The sequence below is a fragment of the Saccopteryx leptura genome, chromosome 4 (genome assembly GCF_036850995.1).
Source record: "Saccopteryx leptura isolate mSacLep1 chromosome 4, mSacLep1_pri_phased_curated, whole genome shotgun sequence".
NCBI classification, from domain to species: Eukaryota; Metazoa; Chordata; class Mammalia; order Chiroptera; family Emballonuridae; genus Saccopteryx; species Saccopteryx leptura.
This window is the reverse complement of record NC_089506.1, coordinates 120,594,348-120,620,584: the sequence shown is the minus strand read 5'-3', so window position 1 is coordinate 120,620,584 and position 26,237 is coordinate 120,594,348. Positions and strand designations below refer to the sequence as shown.

At 45.3% G+C, this 26,237-nt stretch overlaps 2 protein-coding genes across 3 annotated transcripts in view; one reads left to right on the top strand and one right to left on the bottom strand.

The window, feature by feature from the left end:
• Window positions 1–14,375, bottom strand: part of UNK (unk zinc finger) — a 37,839-nt gene extending 23,464 nt beyond the window's left edge. For both annotated transcript variants that reach the window (XM_066381236.1, XM_066381237.1), the window contains exon 1: window positions 14,218–14,375. In XM_066381236.1, coding sequence (XP_066237333.1) covers window positions 14,218–14,321 — 104 coding nt within the window. In that variant the 5' untranslated portion in view covers window positions 14,322–14,375. The remainder of the gene's footprint in view (window positions 1–14,217) is intronic.
• An 8,752-nt stretch (window positions 14,376–23,127) lies between these two features.
• On the top strand, window positions 23,128–24,934 carry H3-3B (H3.3 histone B). The gene is made up of 4 exons (XM_066381229.1): window positions 23,128–23,282; window positions 23,733–23,870; window positions 23,990–24,143; window positions 24,240–24,934. The coding sequence occupies exons 2-4, from the start codon at window positions 23,743–23,745 to the stop codon at window positions 24,366–24,368; spliced, it is 411 nt and encodes a 136-aa protein (XP_066237326.1). The 5' UTR covers window positions 23,128–23,282; window positions 23,733–23,742; the 3' UTR covers window positions 24,369–24,934.
• Window positions 24,935–26,237: the final 1,303 nt, after the last annotated feature.

Here is a 26,237-nt window from a genome sequence, read left to right as displayed (position 1 = left end):
TAGCAAAGGCCCTGGCCAGGTAACTAAGTTGGTTGGAGCCTCATCCCAATATACCAAGGTTATGGGGTTGATCCCTGGTCAGGACACATATGACAATCAACCAATGAATACATAAATAAGTGGAATAGCAAACTGATGTTTCTCTCTCTCTCTTTTTTTTTTTTTGGTGACAAAGACAGAGAGAGACAAAGACAGGGACAGATAGGGACAGACAGGAAGGGAAAGAGATGAGAAGCATCAATTCTTTGTTGTGGCACCTCAGTTGCTATTTGATTGCTTTCTCATATGTGCCTTGACCAGGAGGCTACAGCAGACCAAATATCCCTTTACTCAAGCCAATGACCTTGGACTAAAGCTGGTGAGCTTTGCTCAAACCAGATGAGCCCGTGCTCAAGCCGGTGACCTCGGGGTTTTGAACCTGGATCCTCCGCCTCCCAGTCTAATGCTCTATCCACTGCGCCAATGCCTTGTCAGGCTCTTTCTCTTTCTAAAATCAATCTAAAAAAAAAAAAAAAAAAATCAATCTACAAATAATTTAAAAAAAAATTTTTTTTTTAAACAGCAAAAATTAGGCTACTTGGAATTGGAGTGCCTGCCCCACTAAACCAACAGTGATGATACAGAAAGGATTAACAATAAATTCTATTTTTTGTGTTGTTATATTTTTGTATTTTTCTTAAGTGAGAAGCAGGGAGGCAGAGACAGACTCTCACATGCACCCGACTGGGATCCACCTGGCAAGCCCACTAGGGGGCAATGCTCTGCCCACCTGGGGCCATTGCTAACCAGAGCCATTCTAGTGCTTGAGGCGGAGGCCACCAAGCTGTCAGTCCTCAGTGCCTGGGCCAACTTTGCTCCAGTAGAGCCTTGGCTGTGGGAGGGGAAGAGAGAGATAGAGAGGAAAAAGAGGGGGAAGAGTGGAGAAGCAGATGGGCACTTCTCCTGTGTGCCCTGGCCGGGAATCAAACTCGGGACTCCACATGCAGGGCTGACGTTCTGCTGAGCCAACCGGCTAGATTCTCATTTTTATTTTTCAATATTTATTTTAGTGATTTTAGAAAGAAAGGGAAAGAGCAGGAGAGAGACAAGAACATCTGTTCCTATATGTGCCCTTACTGGGGATTGAACGGGCAACCTCTGTGCGTTGGGACAATGTTGTAGCCAACCGAGCTATCCGACCAGGGCTGAGAATAAATTATTTTCAACTTCAAGGAGACTAAGAAGATTAAGAATAGTAAATTAGCCTGTCTAGGTGGTGGTGCAATGAAGTGTTAGCCTGGGACACTGAGGACCCAGGTTCGAAACCCCGATGTCATCAGCTTGAGTGAAGTGTCGCTGGCCTGAATATGGGATCATAGACATGACCTCATGGTCGCTGGCTAGAGCCCATGGATGCTGGCTTGAGCAAGGGGTCATTGCCTCAGCTGGAGCACCCCTCTTCAAGGCACATATGAGAAAATAATGAATTAACAACAAAGGGCCTGACCAGGTGGTGGCGCAGTGGATAGAGCGTCGGACTGGGATGCGAAGGACCCAGGTTCGAGACCCCGAGGTCGCCAGATTGAGCGTGGGCTCATCTGGTTTGAGCAAAGCTCACCAGCTTGGACCCAAGGTCGCTGGCTTGAGCAAGGGATTACTCAGTCTGCTGTAGCCCCATGGTTAAGGCACATATGAGAAAGCAATCAATGAACAACTAAGGTGTCCCAACGAAAAACTAATAATTGATGCTTCTCATCTCTCTCTGTTCCTGTCTGTTTTGTCCCTATCTATCCCTCTCTGACTCTCACTCTGTCCCTAACAAAAAAAACAAAAAACGAAGGTGCCGCAACGAAGAACTGATGGTTCTCAGCTCTCTTCCTTCATGTCTGTCTCTCTCTCACCACGGGATAGCTTGGTTGGTTAGAGCTTTGTCCCAAAACATAGAGGTTACTGGTTTGATCTCCAGTCAGGGCATATACAGGAAGAGATAGATGTTCCTGTCTCTCTCTCCTGCTCTCTAGAAATAAACTAAAAAAATAATAATAATAAAAATTTTTTTAAAATACTAAATTACGAGGCCCTGGCTGGTTGGCTCAGCGGTAGAGCGTCGGCCTGGCGTGCGGGGGACCCGGGTTTGATTCCCGGCCAGGGCACATAGGAGAAGCGCCCATTTGCTTCTCCACCCCCCCTCCTTCCTCTCTGTCTCTCTCTTCCCCTCCCGCAGCCAAGGCTCCATTGGAGCAAAGATGGCCCATGCGCTGGGGATGGCTCCTTGGCCTCTGCCCCAGGCACTGGAGCGGCTCTGGTCGCGGCAGAGCAACGCCCCAGAGGGGCAGAGCATCGCCCCCTGGTGGGCAGAGCGTAGCCCCTGGTGGGTGTGTCGGGTGGATCCCGGTCGGGCGCATGCGGGAGTCTGTCTGACTGTCTCTCCCCGTTTCCAGCTTCAGAAAAATACAAAAAAAAAATAATAATAATAAAAATAATAATAAAATGAATAAATAAAACAAAAAATACTAAATTACTTATCCAAGTGAGTGTAATATATATAACTATATATATAATATGCACATATTTTAAAATTTGTTTAAAATGTTTTCTATTTTTTTTTATTTTTTATTTATTCATTTTTTAGAGAGGAAAGGGAGAGACAGAGAGAGAGAGGAGAGACAGAGAGAGAGAGGAGAGACAGAGAGAGAGAAGGTGGGGAGGAGCTGGAAGCATCAACTCCCATATGTGCCTTGACCAGGCAAGCCCAGGGTTTTGAACCGGCGACTTCAACATTTCCAGGTCGACACTTTATCCACTGCGCCACCACAGGGCAGGCAAAATTTTTTCTCTTTTTTGGCGAGCTTTAGGTAAATTAATCACAGTTCTAAATTCAGTTTTTGACTTTAATTAAGACACACACATTCTGTTTTGACATCAAACATAACCCAGAAACCACACAATTTTGTAAAAATAACACCGCTGGAACTTGCCAAAAAATAACTTTAAAAAGGGCCCTGGCCGGTTGGCTCACTGGTAGAGCGTCGGCCTGGCGTGCAGAAGTCCCGGTTCAATTCCCAGCCAGGGCACACAGGAGAAGCGCCCATCTGCTTCTCCACCCCTCCCCCTCTCCTTCCTCTCTGTCTCTCTCTTCCCCTCCTGCAGCTGAGGCTCCATTGGAGCAAAGATGGCCCAGGCGCTGGGGATGGCTCCTTGGCCTCTGCCCCAGGCGCTAGAGTGGCTCTGGTCGCAACAGAGCGACACCCCGGAGGGGCAGAGCATCGCCCCCTGGAGGGCAGAGCGTTGCCCCCTGGTGGGCGTGCCGGGTGGATCCAGGTCGGGTGCATGCGGGGAGTCTGTCTGACTGTCTCTCCCTGTTTCCAGCTTCAGAAAAATACACACACACACACAAAAAAAGGCAAGGCCAGGCCTGACCAGGTGGTGGTGCAGTAGACAGAGTATCGGAATGGGATGCCGAGGACCCAGGTTCGAGACCCCGAGGTCGCCAGCTTGCTCATCTGGTTTGAGCAAAAAGCTCACCAGCTTGGACCCAAGGTTGCTGCCTCGAGTAAGGGGTTTACTTGGTCTGCTGAAGGCCCGCAGTCAAGGCATTTATGAGAAAGCAATCAATGAACAACTAAGGTGTCGCAACAAAAAACTAATGATTGATGCTTCTCATCTCTCCGTTCCTGTCTGTCCTTGTCTATCCCTCTCTCTCTCTTTCTCTGTAAAAAAAAAAAAAAAAAGCCTGACCAGGCGGTGGCGCAGTGCATAGAGTGTCGGACTGGGATGCGGAAGACCCGGGTTCGAGACCCCAGGGTTGCCAGCTTGAGCGCAGGCTCATCTGGCTTGAGTAAAAGCTCACCAGCTTGGACCCAAGGTCGCTGGCTCGAGCAAGGGGTTGCTCGGTCTGCTGAAGGCCCACGGTCAAGGCACATATGAGAAAGCAATCAATGAACAACTAAGGTCTTGCAACAAAAAACTGATAATTGATGCTTCTCATCTCTCTCCATTCCTGTCTGTCTGTCCCCATCTATCCCCCTCTCTCTCTGACTCTCTCTCTGTGTCTCTGTAAAAAATAAATAAATAAGTTAAAAAAAAAAAAAAGACAGGCTTTAAGCCTATAAACTGGCTTTTAGCCAAAGAGCAGCTGTGATAAGGCCAGAATGAACCCCCTAAAGAACACTGAAACTATCCTAAAACAGAGATACATATACAGAATCTCACACAGGTACCATAGGCACTTAGGTAAGAAAATGTTTTAGGATTGGGGAGCCACCCACTGGCAAATGATTTCACCCACTCTTCATTGTGAGAGGTCTGACAACTGAGAGCTATCTTCGCCCCAAGAACTAAGGAGAATCATGAATGCTACAATGTTTTTTTTAGCTGTAGAGATAGAGATAGAAAGGGACAGACAGGGAGAGAGATGAGAAGCATCAAATCTTAGCTGTAGCACCTTAGTCGTTCATTGATTACTTTCCCATATGTACCTTGACAGGGGGACTCCAGCTGAGCCAGTGACCCCTGCTCAAACCAGCAACCTTGGGCTCAAGCCAGCGACCCTGAGCTTCAAGCCAGAGACCTTTTGGCTCAAGCCAGTGACCATGGGATCATGGCTATGATCTCTTGCTCAAGCCAGCAACCTTGGGCTCAAGCCAGCAACCTTGGGGCTCAAGCCAGCGACTATGGGGTCATGTCTATGATCCTATGCTCAAGCTAACGACCCGCACTCAAGCTGGTGAGCCCATGTTTAAGTCGGCAATCTCGGGGTTTTGAACTTGGGTCCTCTGCATCCTAGGCTGTTGTTCTATCCACTGTGTCACTGCCTGGTCAGGCATGAATGCTACAATGTTGATGTATAACTAAGTCCTATGTGTCTGTCCCTAGTTCCTTCTTTCTATAATTGTTCCCTTGCCCTAAGGATCCCAGAACTGGTAAAACTGAGGAGAGAAAAGTTCATGTAAGCCTCACTCTTGCCACTGACTTTGGAGACTATCTGAGGAGTAAACCCTGGTTCATTATTCCCTAAATTAGATAACATCTTGACTTTAATTCAAAGTTTTTTTGGACACAGATGGAGTGAAAAACTTCCAATTTGATGAACATTTTAGTATTACATTTAAATCGATGTGTTATTTTGCACAGTTTTCTGTACAACAAATTCTTTGGTCCTAAGAAAGTGGATTCATTTACAGTACAAATCCATTGTGTAAGATACAGGTAGTCTGGTGGAGGCTATACAAGAAATGACGACTGAAGTAAAATTCAAACGGATGCAAAAGAGAGGAGAGTGCTCTGAGGACAACCCTAACCCATATGTGACTTATGAACTAAAGAGTTTACTCCCATGTGGTGTCAAAGAAGGCATCTATCTGTTTAGGGCTGCTGAAGGAAGTAGCAATGCAACTGAAACTTGGGCCTTTTTCAGATACTGGTAAGAATAGTACTTATATTGTGCTAAGTTCCAGGCATGGTTTTAAGCATTTTGCATATATTACTCACTTATTCCTCATAATGACTTCACGGGACAGGTACTATTGCTATCCTCCAGAAACTAACACACACTGAGGAAAGTCACTTGCCCAAGGTCCCCTAGCTAGTAAATAGAAGAGCTGGTCTTTAAACCCAGACAGTCTGGCCTCTGAGTCAGTACTCTTAAACATCACACTATTAACTATGCTTCTCTTAACTGAGCTAAAGGGAAAACAAGAGTAGCAGCAAATAAGCATAAATGACCCGGAAAGCTGTTCAAAATATGTCAGCGAGTTTTTGACAGGGCATAATTATAATTACAGTACCATAAGTTACTAAAAACAGAAATGTTGGCCCTGGCCGGATGGCTCAGTGGTAGAGCGTCGGCCTGGCGTGCAGGAGTCCCGGGTTCAATTCCCAGCCAGGGCACACAGGAGAAGCACCCATCTGCTTCTCCACCCCTCCCCCTCTCCTTCCTCTCTGTCTCTCTCTTCCCCTCCCGCAGCCAAGGCTCCATTGGAGCAAAGTTGGCCCGGGCACTGGGGATGGCTCTATGGCCTCTGCCTCAGGTGCTAGAATGGCTCTGGTCGCAACAGAGCAACGCCCCAGATGGGCAGAACATCGCCCCCTCGTGGGCGTGCCGGGTGGATCCCGGTCAGGTGCATGCAGGAGTCTGTCTGACTGCCTCCCTGTTTCCAGCTTCAAAAAAATACAAAAAAAACCCAAAACAAAACAAAACAAAAAACCCCAGAAATGTTCATTTTAACATGCTCTACTCATTTTAGATGAGTAGATACTGATTATAAAGGACTCCCAGTTCAATAGAAAATTTAAGGTTTTTTTTTTTAACTTTTTAAAAAAGATTTTATTTATTCATTTTAGAGAGAGGAGAGAAAGAGAGAGAGAGAGAGAGAGAGAGAGAGAAGGTGGGGAGGAGGAGCAGGAAGCATCAACTCCCATTATGTGCCTTGACCAGGCAAGCCCAGGGTTTTGAACCGGCGACTTCAGTGTTCCAGGTTGACACTTTATCCACTGCGCCACCACAGGTTAGGCCTCAAACTACAAATTGGTTTTTTGTTTTTGTTTTTGTTTTTTGTATTTTTCTGAAGCGACAGTCAGAGAGACAGTCAGACAGACTGTCGCATGCGCCCGACCGGGATCCACCCAGCACGCCCACCAGGGGCGAGGCTCTGCCCACCAGGGGGCGATGCTCTGCCCCTCCGGGGCGTCGCTCTGCCGCGACCAGAGCCACTCTAGCGCCTGGTGCAGAGGCCAAGGAGCCATCCCCAGTGCCTGGGCCATCTTTGCTCCAATGGAGCCTTGGCTGCGGGAGGGGAAGAGAGAGATAGAGAGGAAGGGGGGGGGGTGGAGAAGCAAATGGGCGCTTCTCCTATGTGCCCTGGCTGGGAATCGAACCCGGGTCCCCCGCACGCCAGGCCGACGCTCTACCGCTGAGCCAACTGGCCAGGGCCAAAATTGTTTTTTTTTTAATAAGAAAATACAGCCTGGCCGGGTGGTGGTGCAGTGGATAGAGCGTCGGACTGGGATGCCGAGGACCCGGGATCGAGACCCTGGGGTCGCCAGCATGAGCGCGGGCTCATCTGGTTTGAGCCAAGACTCACCAGCTTGGACCCAGGGTCGCTGGCTCAAGCAAGGGGTTACTCGGTCTGCTGAGGGCCCGCGGTCAAGGCACATATGAGAAACCAATCAATGAACAACTGGGGTGTCACAATGCGCAACAAAAAACTGATGATTGATGCTTCTCATCTCTCTGTTCCTGTCTGTCTGTCCCTGTCTATCCCTCTCTCTGTCTCTGTAAAAAAAAAACAAAAAAAAAAGAAAAGAAAATACAGCCTGACTAGGCAGTGGCACAGTAGATAGAGTGTTAGACTGTGATGCGGAGGACCCAGGTTCGAGACCTCCGAGGTCATCAGCTTGAGCAAGAGGTCACTCAGTTTGCTGTAGCCCCATGGTCAAGGCACATATCAGAAAACAATCAATGAACAACTAAAGTGCCACAACGAAAAATTGATGCTTCTCATCTCTCCCCCTTCCTGTCTGTCTGTCCCTATCTATCCCTCTCTTTGACTCTTTGTCTGTCAAAAAAAGAAAAAAAATACAAGTACAGGTTTCTAATTCATCTAATGTTCTTATGTTCGGATAGATGTGATTTACACAAATTCTAAAGTGGCAGGCTAACAAATGTCTGGCACCTCTTAGCAGTAAAAGTGGTATCAAAATGCTAAAGTAATGTTCTTACCAAAATTAATAAAAACTGGCCTGACCTGTGGTGGTGCAATGGATAAAGCATCAACCTGGAACGGTGAGGTTGCTGGTTCAAAACCCTGGACTTGCCTGGTCAAGGCACATATGGGAGTTGATGCTTCCTGCTCCCCCTCCCTTTCTCTCTTTCTCTTTCTCTCCTCTCTAAAATGAATAAATAAAACCATTTTAAAAAAATTAATAAAAACGTAGATACTATTTAAAAGTTTTAAGTAATAAAAAAAACGCCAAAAGTTTTTATCAACCTCTTCTTTTCTAAGCAATGGAGTTAGTTTTGTGAATGGGCCAAAATTTCACAGGAGGGTGGGAACATGGGCCTTTCCCTCCTCATTATAAGTCATTCTATTAGGACTTATGGTGGCCATATGGTGTTTCAAGTACTAATAGGAAACAAATGAGTCAACTTAAGAATACAAAAAGCAAATTGTGATGTAAAGGATAAGGAAAGGGAGAAAACATTTCAATAAGCTCAGATATGACAGGATGATACTGTCACAGGCCTTAGTATCTTATCTCCTAAATAAATTGAGCCACCAACAGGAAAAAGGTCACCTCACAGAGAACACTATGAGATTTCTTTTTTTTTTTTTTTTCTTTTTTTTTGTATTTTTCTTAAGCTGGAAACGGGGAGAGACAGTCAGATAGACTCCCGCATGCGTCTGATCGGGATCCACCTGGCACGCCCACCAGGGGCGATGCTCTGCCCACCAGGGGGCGATGCTCTGCCCCTCCGGGGCATTGCTCTGTCGCGACCAGAGCCACTCTAGCGCCTGGGCAGAGGCCAAGGAGCCATCCCCAGCGCCCGGGCCATCTTTGCTCCAATGGAGCCTTGCTGAGGGGGAGGGGAAGAGAGAGACAGAGAGGAAGGAGATGGGGAGGGGTGGAGAAGCAGATGGGCGCTTCTCCTGTGTGCCCTGGCCGGGAATCGAACCCGGGACTTCTGCATGCCAGGCCGACGCTCTACCACTGAGCCAACCGGCCAGGGCCACTATGAGATTTCTTAAGTTGCTAGACTCCTTTCCATCTCCTCCTCCTCAGCTTTTGATACTGCTGTCAAATTCTACACACTGGCAAAGAAAAAAGGGGTGCAAGTTGAGGGATTTTATAGAGAAATAATAAAAAATTTGTTGTGATTATCTGAACTAAAATATTACAGCCACTATCATTTTAAATGCCTAAAACACATGGCCTGTCCCTAAATGCCCATGTGAACATTAAAACAATCATCATAATACCTGAAGAATGGAATCTATTACATTTTAGCAGAAGAGCAACCTTCTCTTTTACTTCCCACGCACATTAGGAAATAAAAACAATTCATTTTACAAAGGCTTTGGGGAAAATATGCTTGTTCCTTACAATGGCGGTCAACTCACAGACAATTTAAAGTACAACTACCAACAACCAGGAGTCTCAAACTTGCTGAGTATTCAATTTCAAAAGCATCTCCTCAGACTTACAACATGGGTGCTTTCATTCAAATGGATACACACGGACTAAACCATTGAGCTAGCTGGGAAAAGGCTAGCTTTCCATAAACTGCAGGCTTTCCCACACTGAATGATGCTGCCAAACCCCGAGGGCCCATGTGCTTTAGTAGTACGGACTCACATGCATTGATTATTTAAAACCTCTTTCTTAAAATATGGAGATGTAATTTACATAACATAAAAACTCAGCATTTTAAAGTGTACATTACTGTGTTTTTTAGTTTATTTACCATGTTATGTCCCAGAACATTTCCATCACCCCATAAATATCCCCCATACCTATTATCATATGCACTGATATTACTCAAAGTTTCTCTATAGACCTGTTATCCATGTGGGTATTTAAGATGGTTGGTTGAGTGAATCTATAGAGTATCTCTACAGTAAGAAAACAAGAAAAGTGCACTGTCCAGAAGGATACTAAACCCAAATTCTTGGCATTTTTAGCACTTAGGCTAATGTAATTTACACACACACACACACACACAAAGAATGGCAGAAAAACTGACATTCAATATCCATCTTCACATAACACATCCGTGTGCCCTAAATTTAACCAAGATGTTAAAAGAAGACAATTGACTAAGATTAATCATAGCTGTCCATAGTTGCAACTTCAAACTCCGGAAGATGAAACAAAAACAAAAACAAAAACAAAAAAAAGGATAATAAAATAAAAAATAAAAACAGATCAAAATACAGAAGTTGCATATGTGGGAAAACCTCCTTTGGTATCAAGTATAGCTGGATTAAAAAAAAAGGCAACAACAAATGAAAAACAATCATTAAGCAAATAATGCCCCATTTAAAAAAATAATGCCTAAACCAATCCACTATTCAAGTAATGTAGCTATAAATGCAAACTTACTTTTATCACTCTTCTGACCTACAGTCTCTCCTAATGAGAACAATAACTTTTAGGCAAAGGTCAGGCAGAAAAAGCCTGCAGCTGTGTGGTGCAGGGCTCTCATTACCTAAGCGAGCTCATGGCTTCTAAGACACACAGGAAGGAGACCTCACCTTCAGGCATCAGGGTGTTGAAAGCGGGAGGAAGTAGGTCCACGAGGGTGTCTTGCTTTTGTGCACTTATCTGGGGTGCTATTTCCAGAGAAGGAGTTCCTTTATAGAGTGTGCCCAAGATGGATTTCTCTAAGTTGCTCTCAGAGTTGTCCAGCTGCCCTCACCAATAAGTCACAGTCTTTGTAGGTTGATAGAAACCACCAGTCAAAGCAGATGCATATGGATTGTGGGGAAGCCTTCTTTAGTATCTAACATAGCTGGATTAAAACAAAAAAACTTAACCATTAAGCAAATCTTCACTTTAATCATTAATTTAGGTGAGATAGAAATATTAACTAGGTGCTAAGCTAGTTAGCATGGGCACTTAACACTTATAAATAGAGATTTTGTGGGCTTGACTACAGACCACAATGTCCTAATTATGGTTTTGCAAGAAATTAGTTCTACTTAATTAGTAAACAAGATCCAAATATATTTATCGGTAATTTAACTCATTCTTGCTGAGGTTGCTAAGCAATGCATCCAGTGACTTCTGCTGTGCAACAAGTTGTACTCTACCAACGTATTTACAATTTTATTGCAATTTACAAAAATGATTTAAAAACATATTCATTTCCTGGATTTTCTAAAACACAATCAGATGCAATCAAGCTAAGTTCATGACACTTATATAATGCAGAAACTAATAAATTTGCCTCAAAATAGTTAGTTATGGAAGTAGAGCTACATTATCCTTGTTTAAAGATGCCCAGAAAACAGTCCTAAATTACAATGACACCTGGCTATATGAAGCTATAAAATATTTATTCTCTTTCTACCTGTAAGAAATCACTCAGTGGCCAAGAAACTACAAGAAACCTTCATGGAACTCGAATTTCACTTTCCTTTAACACAGGGCATTAAGAAGTTTGAGAATTAACTGTAGGTAAAGGAATCTAAACATGGTTTAATGTCTTTGCAGCTCTTATAGTCAAAATAATATAATTGTTAAACAGTAAAAAGCCCCAAATTAGCTAAATTTTGTAGATATATTTCAGGATGTAATTGCTCCAAAATTTCCCATTCTTAAATCTGTTTTTATAAAACTCATCTAATATATAAGATGGCCTTGTTCTGAATAAACCTGGATGAAATTTAGTCTTTATGAAGTAAAAAGACAAATTACCTAACAAGAGGTCACATGGTTCTTGTATTGGAAGAGTACCAATACATGCATATTATCATCTTAGAATGCTAATCACATACTTGGAATTCCTCAACAGAGGAAATTCTGCTAAAACCATTTTCTAAAAAAGTCGGATTCCTCAGGTCTAGGACAAATGCCTGCTGAATGGATTATCTCAAAATTTCCCTTAAATCAAGATTATTCAAGAGATTAGAAAAAACACCAGTAAAGTAATTATCCTTCAAACTATACTATGAATGATTCTCTTGGCTTAGAAAAAGGAGAGCTCAAACTCTAGGACTTTAGTTGTGGGACAAAATAAAGGGAAAAAGGCATACAGAAGGGAACCAATGCCTGCAGGAAGGCAACTTTTGCCTTTGGTGCATTCGATTGTGTTTGCTAAGACTGTCTGCCATGATGATGAGTGGAACTCGATTACTCCAACGATTACTGCATGTCACATAATCTCTAATAATACAGGTACAAAAAGTACACAAAAATAATGCAATTCATGTGTAAGGTTAAAAATTTTTGACGGGTAAAAAAATACAAACATTGCCCTGGCCCGTTGGCTTAGTGGTAGAGCGTTGGCCCAATGTGTGGATGGATGTCCAGGTTCAAATCCTGGTCAGGGCGCTGAAGATAGCTCCATGGAGCCTCCGCCTCAGGCACTAAAAATAGCTCGGTCTTGAGCATGGCCCAAGATGGTCAGAGCATCGGCTCCAGACTGGGGTTGCAAGGTGGATCCCGGTTGGGATGCATGCAGGAGTCTGTCTCTCTATTTCCCCTCCTCTCACTTGGAAAAGAAGGGAAAAAAATACAAACATTAAAAAAAAAAAAAACAACAACCAAGGGCTCTTTATCTGTATTCAATGATAAGATCAAAACAATAGCTAAGGCCATATTCAGTTTGGAACAAATTGTGGAAATCCATCCTGCAGTGGAGCATAAAAAATATTTTTGAGCTGGGCAGCTCAAAAATATTTTAACAAATACTGAAATCAATATAAAAATGTTCCCATGCTCTAATCCTAACCCCCAAAGGCAACAAATGGGTTCATTTTAAAAAAAAATCAGACTGAACAACTGTATTGATGCCATCACCTGATACTCCCTGCTCCTCAGACCTGGGAAGACAAAGAAATGAAGTTTTTCCAACCATCACAGCTTGTGAATGCCCACAAATCTACCAAGGAAAACACACCACACCACACCACACACACAAATATGTAACAGAAAAGAGATGAGAACAGCTACAATCTCCAACCACCCAATCAAATTTAGTTTCACCCACTACTGTTGATATTCTAAGTCATCTCAAGAGCCAAGCCTGATTACTCTGCACTTATCCCACAAGGAGTAGTTGCTCAGCAAGTGAGCATCAAGAGGACAAAGACTAAAACGTTAACATGTATTTACATACAGCTGCTCACTTGTTTCATCTGTCAATTCCATAATGATCAGAAAGCCTTTCCAACGGACTCCTCACTATTCTCAATGACAACACAACACAGAAAGAGGTTGCTGAAACTAAGACTCATGTTACTCAAGTGTTACAGGCATTTAGCAACCAAAGATTATAAAGTTCCAATTATGCCAAGTCTGTAGGTTTCCATATCAAGACTACTGACTGACCACAGCATTCAACTAATTACTATTCTCTAAGGTAAAACCATCTCACCAAAACATTGGAAGGACTGCAGAAAGAACTCCAGTAAGAAAGGATCAGCAAAGCCACTACACATTAGAAAAGTTATTAACATGAGTCTATTGTCAAGAAATAGCTTCAAATGATTTCAACCAATTACAGAGAATTTCACAGAAACCCACACATTTCCTGAAATTAATGCTCCACTTCCCCAGAACAGTTTCCCAGTGGGTTTTACTTCTGTGACGAGCTCCTGTCTACTTTTAGTTCGTTCTACTCAGATGCTTCCTGCTCTTGGTTCACCAGGCGGCTCTTAAAGGTTGTTGAAGCTACCAGGTTTCAAATCTACAGCAAGCCCAAGGTATATTTGGAGATCCTGCTAAACATGCACATGGCTCAGGAACCCACAGGGATGAGAGGCACTCAAAGAGCATCAGGGAAACCAACAATTTGCTTAACATGGAGAGCTCGCCTCTTTCAATCTTTATCCCAAAGCACCTAGCACCTGGTAGTTGCTTAATGTGCCTTCAAACGCAATGGAAAGGAAGACAGGGACCTACACGTAAATGCAAACAGATTCCAAGAGGTTTTCCACCTTACTGTACTGGACTCTCAGCTTTTGGGGCTTTCCCTCTGATGCCACATTTTGGTTGGGCCTGAGGATATATACTCAGACCCCATCATGCTCAGGGTCCCGGTCTCCGGGTTAGGTCAACTAAGTGGAAAACATACGGGCTTTAGAGGGGTCAAAAAGCCTGGACTTCACGCTAATCGTCACTCATAGCTGGTTCTAGGGTTGGCCCCTAAGGAACTCCTACTGGTCATGCCTTGGACTTCTTATCGCTCCGCAAGTGCCTGGTGCTGTGCTTTATGATCTCAGGAACTATTAGGCCCCAAAGGCCTGGCCTAAGATGTGTGTACTCCGCACCCCAATCTCCCGCCTTCCAAACTCAGCGGCGGGGACCGACTTTCCCGCCCCACGGCCGGACCAGAGATTGGTGGCAGTTGGAAGTAGCTGGGACCAGCCCCAGCAGGTTGAAACCGGTCTGGGCCCGGCCAGAGGAGAAAAAGGGGGAGGGAGAGGCCGCCTCGCGCTCTCCCTGCGCGCGTGACTCACGCTGGCCGCTGACGTCAGGCGTGCGCGCGCGGCGGGGGGGGGGCGCTCTACGTACGTGTAGTGCTGCGGTTTCTCGGGCTGTGCCTGCAGCACCTGAGCGGTAGCGGCCGGGGCCGCCGAGGAAGCTGCGGAGCCGCCGGGCCCGGGGCCCTTCGACATGGTCCTGTCTTCCTGCCTCTTCGCCGCTCCCCTTTTATTATTCAGTCTGCGCGGTCCGCGCCGAAGACTCAGTGCGCCTGCGCCGCGCCACGAGAACGTGAAGACCCCCCACATGGCAGCAAGGATTGCTGGGAGTTGTGGTCCTCGGTTCGGCTGGAATTTTACCGTCGATAGAGAGTTGCTGCCAAAGGAACGGACCACAGTACCCAGGGATCCATGCAGACGGTGTCCCGGATGTTGAGGACCCGCGACTACTTTTGGGAATTGCAGTCTGGCCGCGTTTCTTCTTAGCGTGGTTCCAGTTTCGTAGGGGTATTTTTTTCTTGAAACTGGAGTAGTTGGGGCCCAGAGGTAGGGAGGCTGTGACGACTCCTGTGAAACAGTTCCAAGTGTAATTTTACTACCAACATTGTAATAATTACCTCGCCTCCAAGCTTTCTATAGTTTGGGCTCAGAACATACCGGCCCGGAACAGTGCTTGGGAATCTGGTATCATCCGTCCTATCTCTGGGCGTTTGTGCTTCAGGCACCTGGAGTGCGCCAAAGTACTTAGTCTGCAGCGGGACTAGGGACTGGGCATGAAGAAAAAGTAGGCCTGCTAGAAATCAACTTGAGAAAGCTTTGCTAAAGAAGAGCTACATGACACAATCCTCTGCCCCCGCGTTTTTGTTGGGGCGCTCCATAAACCTTTAGCGACCCGAAACCTGGAACTCCACGATTTCTTTCGCTTTTCAACTCGACACCTGGCCTGACGAACTTGTTTCCAGTACATTTAGAGGCCAAAGACGAACTTAATTTCTGTCTAGAATAGTCTCAGGTACACTGGCAAGTTGCAAGGGTGTTGAGAAGCATCACATTGTGCCAGAGGAAGAGCCTAGGTTTGAGTACGGGGTGCAATTTATAATCTACTCCAGTTTCCTTTTCTGAACATCAGTCCTTCTATTTGGAAAAATGTTTCCCCTCCCTCCTTCCCACCAGTGGAGCTAAGTTATTTTGCTTTGTAGCCTTTGCGAAATAAGCCAGTTCCCCCAGACCTAGGCATTTGATGCTGTGAGCTTTACAAAATTATTTCATATATATATTTTTTATTCATTTTAGAGAGGAGAGGGAGAGACAGAGAGAGAGAGAGAAGGGGGGAGGAGCTGGAAGCATCAACTTGACCAGGCAAGCCCAGGGTTTTGAACCGGCAACCTCAGCATTTCCAGGTCGAAACTTTATCCACTGCGCCACCACAGGCCAGGCCTACTTCATAGATATTTTAACGCTTTTGTTAACTAATGATCATTCCATTTAAATAACACATTCCGAATAAAGTTAGGAGTGAGGGAGGGTGGGTGAATGGAAAATTGTTAATGTTTAAGAATCACACATATTTAATTCCTACTTGTAAGAATGAGATGGCACTCCATCACCAGATGTGCAGGCTTTATTAGAGGAGAAAGACCTGTGGGGGCACTCCTCCAGAAGAAGTGCACCGAGTTACAGACTAGGGGCGACTTATATAGAGCCTGAGGGGATACTGAGGCAAAAGTCCTGGTATGTCCGGAATGCTCCTCCTTGGGGGGGGGGGGGGTTCAAGCATGTGGGTGTTGAATCAAAAGTTCTGGTATGGCCTGATCTGTGGTGGTGCAGTGGATAAAGCGTCGACCTGGAAATGCTAAGGTCACCAGTTTGAAACCCTGGGCTTGCCTGGTCAAGGCACATATGGGAGTTGATGCTTCCAGCTCCTCCCCCTTCTCCCTCTCTGTCTCTCTCTTTCCTCTCTAAAATTGAATAATAAAATAAAATTAAAAATTAAAAAAAAAAAAAAAGTCCTGGTATGTCCGGAGCCCCTCCTTGGGGTGGCTTGTCAGCTTTTTGGAATTCCTCTGTCTCAGGGGCAATAGTACAGTAAGAGTGAGGTCTGACAGATAAGCGGAACATCAAGAGGGCAGTTTGGAATACACATATCTATCACTACTAACCTCATTATCACAAACCAAATTGTCTTCCTGCAAAGTTAAGAAACTGATATTTCTTGTACAGGCCAAACAGTTAACCACTAGGGGCATTAGAAGATGAAAAATTACAAAAGGACAAATAAAAGTTGGAGTGTATTGGGCCTGACCAGGCGGTGGCGCAGTGGATAGAGTGTGGGACTGGGATGTGGAGGACCCAGGTTTGAGACTCAGGTCGCCAGCTTGAGCGCGGGCTCATCTGGTTTGAGCAAAGCTCGCCAGCTTGGACCCAAGGTTGCTGGCTTTAGCAAGGGGTTACTCAGTCTGCTGTAGCTCCATGGTCAAGGCACATATGAGAAAGCAATCAATGAACAGCTAAGGTGTCACAATGAAAAACTGATGATTGATACTTCTCCATCTCTCTCGTTCCTGTCTAACTCTCTCTCTCTGTCTCTGTTTAAAAAAAAAAAAGTGACCCTGGCCGGTTGGCTCAGTGGTAGAGCGTTGGCCTAGCGTGCAGGAGTTCCGGGTTCGATTCCCGGCCAGGGCACACAGGAGAAGCGCCCATCTGCTTCTCCACCCCTCCCCCTCTCCTTCCTCTCTGTCTCTCTCTTCCCCTCCCGCAGCCTAGGCTCCATTGGAGCAAAGATGGCCTGGGCGCTGGGGATGGCTCTGTGGCCTCTGCCTCAGGCGCTAGAATGGCTCTGGATGCAACAGAGCTACGCCCCAGAGGGGCAGAATATCACCCCCTGGTGGGCATGCCGGGTGGATCACGGTTGGGCGCATGCGGGAGTCTGTCTGACTGCCTCCCCGTTTCCAGCTTTGGGAAAATGAAAAAAAAAAAAAAAAAGAGTGTATTGTTTTAGTCCTTTTTTATATATATTCATTTTAGAGAGGAGAGGGAGAGACAGAGAGAGAGAGAGAGAGAGAGAGAGAGAGAGGAGAGACAGAGAGAGAAGGGGGGGAGGAGCTGGAAGCATCCACTCCCATATGTGCCCTGACCAGGCAAGCCCAGGGTTTCTACCAGGCGACCTCAGCATTTCCAGGTCGATGCTTTATCCACTGCACCACCACAGTTCAGGCTGTTTTAGTCCTATTATTAATTCTCAGTTTGGCTTTTACATTATCCCAAAACACTCAAGTGTGATATGAATGAGACATACAGTTCAGCATTGGTCAGGTATCCCTGTTGGTTAGAACTGGACACCAAGGTTGTGGGTTCTACCTCAGGTCAGGGCATATATAAGAATCATCCAGCCTGACCTGTGGTGGCGCAGTGGATAAAACGTCAACCTAGAAATGCTGAGGTTGCTGGTTCAAAACCCTGGACTTGCCTGGTCAAGGCACATATGGGAGTTGATGCTTCCTGCTCCTCCCCCCTTCTGTCTCTTTCTCTCTCTCTCTCTCTCTCTCCCCCGTTCTCTATAATGAATAAATAAAATCTTAAAAAAAAAAAAAGAATCAACCAATGAAGGCATAAATAAATAGAACAACAAGTCAATGTTTCTCCTCTCTAAAAGCAATAAATAAATAATATACTTCATAGTACTAGATTTTTTTTTTTTTTTCTGAAGCTAGAAACGGGGAGAGACAGTCAGACTCCCGCATGCGCCCGACCGGGATCCACCTGGCACGCCCACCAGGGGGCGATGCTCTGCCCCTCCGGGGCGTCGCTCTGCCTGCCACGACCAGAGCCACTCTAGTGCCTGGGGCAGCCCAGAGGCCAAGGAGCCATCCCCAGAGCCCGGGCCATCTTTGCTCCAATGGAGCCTTGGCTGCGGGAGGGGAAGAGAGAGACAGAGAGGAAGGGGGGGGGGTGGAGAAGCAAATGGGCGCTTCTCCTATGTGCCCTGGCCGGGAATCGAACCCGGGTCCCCAGCACGCCAGGCCGACGCTCTACCGCTGAGCCAACCGGCCAGGGCCGTAGTGCTAGATTTTAAATAAGTGCTCATCTTGAGCTTCAGAATAAGTGTGTACTGGTAGAATTGGGAGATATCATCCAAGCTGCTTAATTTACAAAAGAAACTGAAAGACAGGTTAAGTATCATGCACAGAGTTACTCAGCAAGCCTGTAACAGAACAGGAACCAGAACATCACATTTTGCATTGTTTTGATTATATAAACATTGGCAGTTCTCCATTTTCTTTGTTGTTCTCCCCCACACACACCGCAATTTAGGAAAAAGAAAAACTAATCTGTATGACTGCCAAGTAAGAAGGGCAAATTATTTCCATAAATTGGCCTTAAATAGGTGAGTGTAAACCCATACTGCCTGACCAGGCGGTGGCGCAGTGGATAGAGCGTCGGACTGGGACACGGAGGACTCAGGTTCAAAACTCCGAGCCCTCCAGCTTGAGCACGGGCTTATCTAATGTGAGCAAGGTCACGAGCTTGAGCCCAAGGTAGCTGTCTCGAGCAAGGGGTCACTTGGTCTGCTTTAACCCCCCCACCCCCCGTCAAGGCACATATGAAAAAGCAATCAATGAACAACTAAAGTGCCACAACAAAGAATTGATGCTTCTCATCTCTCTCCCTACCTGTCAGTCACAAAAAAATTTTTTTAACTGATTTTGGAGAGAGAGGAAGGAGGAGCGAGTGAGAGAGAAACATCAACTTGTTGTTCCACTTATTTACACAGTCATTGATTTTTGTAGGTGCCCTGACCAGGGATTGAACCTACAACTTTGGCATAACAGGATGATGCTCTAAGCAACTGAGCTACCTGGCCAGGGCAATAAAAAGATTTTAGTAACTCAATTTTTTTTTAATTTTTTTATTCATTTTAGAGAGGAGAGGGAGAGAGAGAGAGAGGAGAGACAGAGAGAGAGAAGGGAGGAGGAGCTGGAAGCAGCAACTCCCATATGTGCCTTGACCAGGCAAGCCCAGGGTTTTGAACCGGCGACCTTAGCATTTCCAGGTCGACGCTTTATCCACTGTGCCACCACAGGTCAGGCAGTAACTCAAAATTTTTGGTGAACCCAGAGTACAAACTATTTGGTAGAATGTCTAAGGCTCTATTTCAATTTATGAGCTTTGTTTGGTCTTAACCTTAAGTTTGTTTTGGTATATTATATACCTGAACCACTGGAGTACTGAATATTGCAATCCATTCACGACATTTATTTAGGCAAGGATAGGAATTAACATTATTTATTTATTTATTTATTTTTTACAGAGACAGAGAGTGAGTCAGAGAGAGGGATAGACAGGGACAGACAGACAGGAACAGAGAGAGATGAGAAGCATCAATCATTAGTTTTTATTTATTTTTAATTTTTTTTATTTTTTCATTTTTCTGAAGCTGGAAACAGGGAGAGACAGTCAGACAGACTCCCGCATGCGCCCGACCGGGATCCACCCGGCACGCCCACCAGGGGCTACGTTCTGCCCACCAGGGGGCGATGCTCTGCCCATCCTGGGCGTCGCCATGTTGCGACCAGAGCCACTCTAGCACCTGAGGCAGAGGCCACAGAGCCATCCCCAGTGCCCAGGCCATCTTTGCTCCAATGGAGCCTTGGCTGCAGGAGGGGAAGAGAGAGACAGAGAGGAAAGCGCGGCGGAGGGGTGGAGAAGCAAATGGGCGCTTCTCCTGTGTGCCCTGGCCGGGAATCGAACCCGGGTCCTCCGCACGCTAGGCCGATGCTCTACCGCTGAGCCAACCGGCCAGGGCTATCATTAGTTTTTCATTGCGCGTTGCAACACCTTAGTTGTTCATTGATTGCTTTCTCATATGTGCCTTGACTGCAAGCCTTCAGCAGACCAAGTAACCACTTGCTGGAGCCAGCGACCTTGGGTTCAAGCTGGTGGGCTTTTGCTCAAACCAGATGAACCCGCGCTCAAGCTGGTGACCTCGGGGCCTCAAACCTGGGTCTTCCGTATCCCAGTCCAATGCTCTATCCACTGAGCAACCGCCTGGTCAGGCGGAATTAACATTTTTATGCATTTGTTTGCTTTTTTTTTTAATTAATTTATTTATTATTTTTTTTACAGAGACAGAGAGAGAGAGTCAGAGAGAGGGATAGACAAGGACAGACAGATAGGAACGGAGAGATGAGAAGCATCAATCATTAGTTTTTTGTTGAGCATTGCGACATCTTAGTTGTTCATTAATTGCTTTCTCACATGTGCCTTGGCCGTGGTCCTCTGCATCCCAGTCCGATGCTCTATCCACTGCGCCACCGCCTGGTCAAGCTTTTTTTTCTTTCTTTCTTTCTTTCTTTTTTTTTTTTTTTTTTTTTTTTTACAGGGACAGACAGACAGGAACAGAGAGAGATGAGAAGCATCAATCATCACTTTTTCATTGAGACACCTTAGTTCATTGATTGCTTTCTCATATGTGCCTTGACCCGGGGACTTCAGCAGACTGAGTAACCCCTTGCTCAAGCCAGTGACCCTGGGTCCAAGCTGATGAGGTTTTCTTTTTTGTTGCTCATGCCAGATGAGCCCTCGCTCAAGCTGGCCTCGGGGTCTCGAACCTGGGTCTTCTGCATCCCAGTCCGACACTCTACCCACTGCGTCACCGCCTGGTCAGGCTAATCAGGCTTTTCTTTACTCTTAATGTACATGCAAATGCTGTCGTAGGACTATTGCCATTTTGTCTGTAGTAATTTCATTCAGTTGAATTACATAATTCAAAACTATCTGCTTAGAGGTTATTTCTTGTTTAAGCATATTGAAATCACAAAGCATTTTGTGACCGCCTAATACAAAATGGTATTCATTCATTGTTTGATTTTTGTATGTGCCCTGACTAGGGATTGAATAAGCAACCTTGGAGTATTGGGACAACACTCTAACCAACTGGGCTACCGGTCCAGGGTGAAATTTGTTTCTTTTTTTTGTTTGTTTGTTTGTTTGTTTACAGGGACAGAGAGTCAGAGAGAGGGCTAGATAGGGACAGACAGACAGGAATGGAGAGAGATGAGAAGCATCAATTATCAGTTTTTCGTTGCGACTCCTTAGTTGTTCATTGATTGCTTTCTCATATGTGCCTTGACCGTGGGCCTTCAGCAGACCGAGTAACCCCATGCTTGAGCCAGCAACCTTGGGCTCAAGCTGGTGAGCTTTTTGCTCAAGCCAGATGAGCCCGCGCTCAAGCTGGCGACCTGGGGGTCTCGAACCTGGGTCTTCCGCATCCCAGTCCGACGCTCTATCCACTGCACCACTGCCTGGTCAGGCGACATTTGTTTCTTTCTAGCAATTATTTACCCCTCCCTACCCTCCCTACCCTACCAAACAAAAGAACTGCTTTTTTTTTTTTTTTAACAGAGACAGAGAGAGTCAGAGAGAGGGATAGACAGGAACAGACAGACAGACAAGAATGGAGAGATGAGAAGCATCAATCACTAGTTTTTTGTTGCGCATTGCGACATCTTAGTTGTTCACTGACTGCTTTCTCATATGTGCCTTGACCATGGGTCTTCAGCAGACTGAGTAACCCCTTGCTCAAGCCAGCGACCTTGGGTTGAAGCTTGTGAGCTTTTGCTCAAACCAGATGAGCCCACGCTCAAGCTGGCAACCTCGGGGTCTCGAACCTTAGTCCTCTGCATCCCAGTCCGACACTCTATCCACTGCGCCACCGCCTGGTCAGTCAAGAGCTGCTTTTTGGTTAAAATATTTATGAAAGGTAAATAAAATACTTGGTAATATAACATGATTTACTGAATTCTAATTCTCATTTATATTATGTATTTAACTGTCCAAATGTTAAAATGAATTAAAACATCTGTCTGGAATAATTTGTATGAGTTTTTTTTTTAATTTTTATTTTATTTTTTTACAGAGACAGAGAGAGAGTCAGAGTGAGGGATAGACAGGGACAGACAGACAGGAACGGAGAGATGAGAAGCATCAATCATTAGTTTTTTCGTTGCACATTGCGACACCTTAGTTGTTCATTGATTGCTTTCTTATATGTGCCTTGACCGTGGGCCTTCAACAGACCGAGTAACCCCTTGCTGGAGCCAGCGACCTTGGGTCCAAGCTGGTGAATTTTTGCTCAAACCAGATGAGCCCACGCTCAAGCTGGCGACCTCGGGGTCTCGAACCTGGGTCTTCCGCATCCCAGTCCCACGTTCTATCCACTGCGCCACCGCCTGGTCAGGCTATATGAGTTCTTGAATAAAACTTGGAAACAAAAAAAAACAGATTAAAACTACTAAAAGGTTGCCTGACCTGTGGTGGCGCAGTGGATAAAGCGTCAACCTGGAAACACTGAGGTTGCCGGTTCAAAACCCTGGCTTGCCTGGTCAAGGCACATATGGGAGTTGATGCTTCCTGCTCCTCCCACTTCTCTCTCCCTTCTCTCTCTCTTCCTCTCTCTCTCCCCCCCTAAAATGAATAAATAAATAAATAAATAAAATAAAATAAAAAAAAAAACTACTAAAAGGTTAATGAAAAGTAAATAATCACAGAGAACATATTTTACACTGGAAAATATTTACAAAAATTTTATTAAAGTAACCTCTTCCTTCATGGACTGCATTATTTGATGCAAATAAAGTTAGGCTTCTGGCCATCTGAACACTTTAGCCTTGATGGGGACCAATGCAATCTATTTGCATTGACTTTAATATAGTAGAGCTTTGGAACCAAGGGAAGGATCCAAACATAGCTTCATTTTATCCAATGAGAAGAGCCGCTTAGTGCTAAACTCTGATTCGTCCATGTCTCTTTGCTTTCATCCAATCGTTAGGTCACTTTAATAGCCAATCAGCAGCCTAGATATCTACCAATCAGAGGACAAGGCCGAAGCACGGTCTTTGTGTCGGGGGATGTCAACGCGTCGGCGAAAACTCCGGCCAATAGAAAAATTCGTTAGTGTATGTAAATGAGGGTCCTATGACGCAAAGACGCAGCGTGAAGCGTGGATATAAAAGCAGAGGCATCGGGGGGGGCTTGGAGCAAAGTAGCTCGGTTGTTGGTTGGGTGTCGTTGTTTAACTTCTGTGGACGATTGCGGCTCTAACTTGGGTACTAGAAGCGGCGGGGCGAACGAAGAAGCATCCTAAGACGTTGGTGTTAGGTAAGTGTTCCTGGATTTACCGGTGACTTGAGGCTGCGCCAGCCGTTAATGCCACAGGTCACGGCCGTTGGGGGGCTGAGTCTGGCTGGCGGCGGGTGGAAGGTCGGGAGGTTTTACCCTGGGCCTGAGTTCTGGAATCGGCTCTCTTTCACGTCGGTAAGTGATAGATCCCGGCGCCGGGTTCCGGGCAGCGGGGCTTCCGCCCGCTGAGGAAAGGAAGTGACTCTTCCCTGCGCTGCCCCTCCCGGGGGGAGACTGGTGCTACTCGCAACCTGAGTCGTTAGGGGAGGGGGAGGGGGAGAGGAGGAGGTGGCGGCAGCCTCTGCCATCTGCCGCCGCGAGGTGGGGTGCGAAGAGACGGGAGGGTAGGGGCGCCGAGCCTGTCCCGTTCCCCCCACTTCTATCTCTTGGCGAGCGTCGCGGCTCTGGAATCACGGCTGTCGTCTTTAGGGGAAAGAAAATGGCCCGAACCAAGCAGACTGCTCGCAAATCCACGGGTGGGAAAGCGCCTCGCAAACAGCTGGCCACTAAAGCTGCCAGGAAGAGCGCCCCCTCGACCGGCGGGGTGAAAAAACCTCATCGCTACAGGTAGGCTACGAGGCAGAGGGAAAACAATGACTCGGCGGTGCTGATTGGTGCGAGAACGGTTCCTGGTAGGGCGTCGGCACTGTCAGTTAACTAGTGTCCGTTTATATCTTCCTGCTCAGGCCTGGGACCGTTGCGCTTCGAGAAATCCGTCGTTACCAGAAATCGACCGAGCTTCTGATCCGGAAGTTGCCTTTCCAGAGGTTGGTGAGGGAGATCGCCCAGGATTTCAAAACTGACCTGAGGTTTCAGAGTGCGGCCATCGGTGCGCTGCAGGTAAGACGACAAAGGCTGTGGTAGGTGAGAGGGGCTTGAGGCTGGTTTCTCCTGTCTTCGAAGGGATTTTAATAGTGTGACTCTTGTCCTCAACAGGAGGCTAGCGAAGCGTACCTGGTGGGTTTATTTGAAGATACTAATCTGTGTGCCATCCACGCTAAGAGAGTCACCATCATGCCCAAAGACATCCAGTTGGCTCGCCGGATACGGGGGGAGAGAGCTTAAGCGAAGGCAGTTTTTACGGTGTTTTGTAGTAAATTCTGTACAATACTTTGGTTTAATTTGTGACTTTTTTTGTAAGAAATTGTTTATAATATGTTGCATTTGTACTTAAGTCATTCCATCTTTCACTCAGGATGAATGCGAAAAGTGACTGTTCACAGACCTCACTGATGTGAGCACTTGCTCAGGAGTGACAAGTTGCTAATATGCAGAAGGGATGGGTGATACTTCTTGCTTCTCATGATGCATGTTTATGTTAATTGACTTGTTGGGTAGCTATTAAGGTACTAGAATTGATAAATGTGTACAGGGTCCTTTTGCAATAAAACTGGTTATGACTTGATCCAAGTGTTTAACAATTGGGGCTGTTAAGTCTGACCATGCATCACTGTGATAGAATGTGGGCTTTTTCAAGGGTGAAGATTCGAGTCTTAACCACAGTGTAACTTACAGTTTCCTTAAAAAGAAAAAAAGTAAACCTGGCAGCTATAGAATACACTATGTGCATTTATAATAGCTATTTTATATATTGTAGTGTCAACATTTTTAAATTAAATGTTTTACATTCACGTGGGGAGTCTTGTCATTTAGGTGTGTGTAATTTAGGGTTCAGTTGGTTTTCTAACTAGACTGCACTTGTTTTCATAAGTAGTAAAATGCTTTGTGAATTATACCTTGCATAAGTCCTCATTCTACCACATGCTATAACTAATCCTCTAGCTGATAATGCAAACACTAATGGGGGGGATTTTATTTATAAGGGCTCTAGAATACAAGTTATTCACACCAGCATCATCTAATATTCTGAACTAGTTAGTGCAGCTTTTGTGTTGTGGTTGGTCTCATAACTAGATATGAGTTTTTCTTCTATCAAGAGAAAACAATACCCCGGTTCTTTTCCTTGTGGAGTTTGTATTATAATAACCCTTAGAGTCAACTTGGGGGGGGGGCACATACCTCCAGCTTATTGGACCTCTGCCAGTTAAGATGGCATCCAGTTAGGTTACATCTGGTATGTAGTCCTGGAAAAATCACTTTATAGGGATGGTCTTCCAAGTGGTTTTTAAATTTATCCTTCTATCGAAGTTTTTAGGTCAATTATGTATGTTGACTAAATTTACAAATAAACTTGTTTATCTAACTAATAGTGTCAAAAACCTAAATTGAATGTACAAACTGTTAATACATCCTTTATCCTAGGTTCTTTGTATTCTAAAGTTCAAGTTTAGCTTAGATTTTGCTTGGTGTAGACAGTAACCTTTTAGTTACAAAAATAGTTATAGAAACATAAAAAAAGATCCTCTCCTAAGAATTTGCAGTGTGGGCTTAAGACAAAGTATCAATATGCTTCCCTCCCCATATTGTCAAGAAATAAAATAATTTATTCCAGGGTGCAAAATAGGCCAAGAAAAGTTTCTTTAAAATGCTAGGGCTCAAATTTGGAATCTGTCCCATGAACCTCTGAAATATGTTTATCAATCTCTTCATACATAAGGTTAACACAATTCCAGAGGTAGAAACTTTCTGGTCTGAGTCACCTTTTAAGTACAAAAGGTTTTCTTGACCAATGATGGCCAACAAGCAAGGCATGGGCACAAGAACCACCAGTCAGACAAAAATATTTGATACATTTGAAGCTGTAGCAAAACATTTGTGCCCTAATGGTTTGTTTTTCTAGGTGAAATTAGTTTGAAATTTAAGGGGCTTGTGAAGGGAGACAAACTAGATCAGGCTTGGGAGGCTTGGTAACTTGAACATTACACAATGTCAAAGGTGGGGTGCAATATGGTGAACTGGTCTAGAAGATTCATGACCAGTCTGGAACAGGTACCAATACTGATAAACTCACATTGTGCATTTCAAGGATGTTGG

Coding starts and splice junctions, on each gene's coding strand:
- H3-3B (XM_066381229.1), top strand. CDS start 23,743: ATGGCCCGAACCAAGCAGACTGCTCGCAAATCCACGGGTGGGAAAGCG. Junction 23,871..23,989: donor AAAAAACCTCATCGCTACAG/GTAGGCTACGAG, acceptor CTTCCTGCTCAG/GCCTGGGACCGTTGCGCTTC. Junction 24,144..24,239: donor CGGCCATCGGTGCGCTGCAG/GTAAGACGACAA, acceptor TGTCCTCAACAG/GAGGCTAGCGAAGCGTACCT.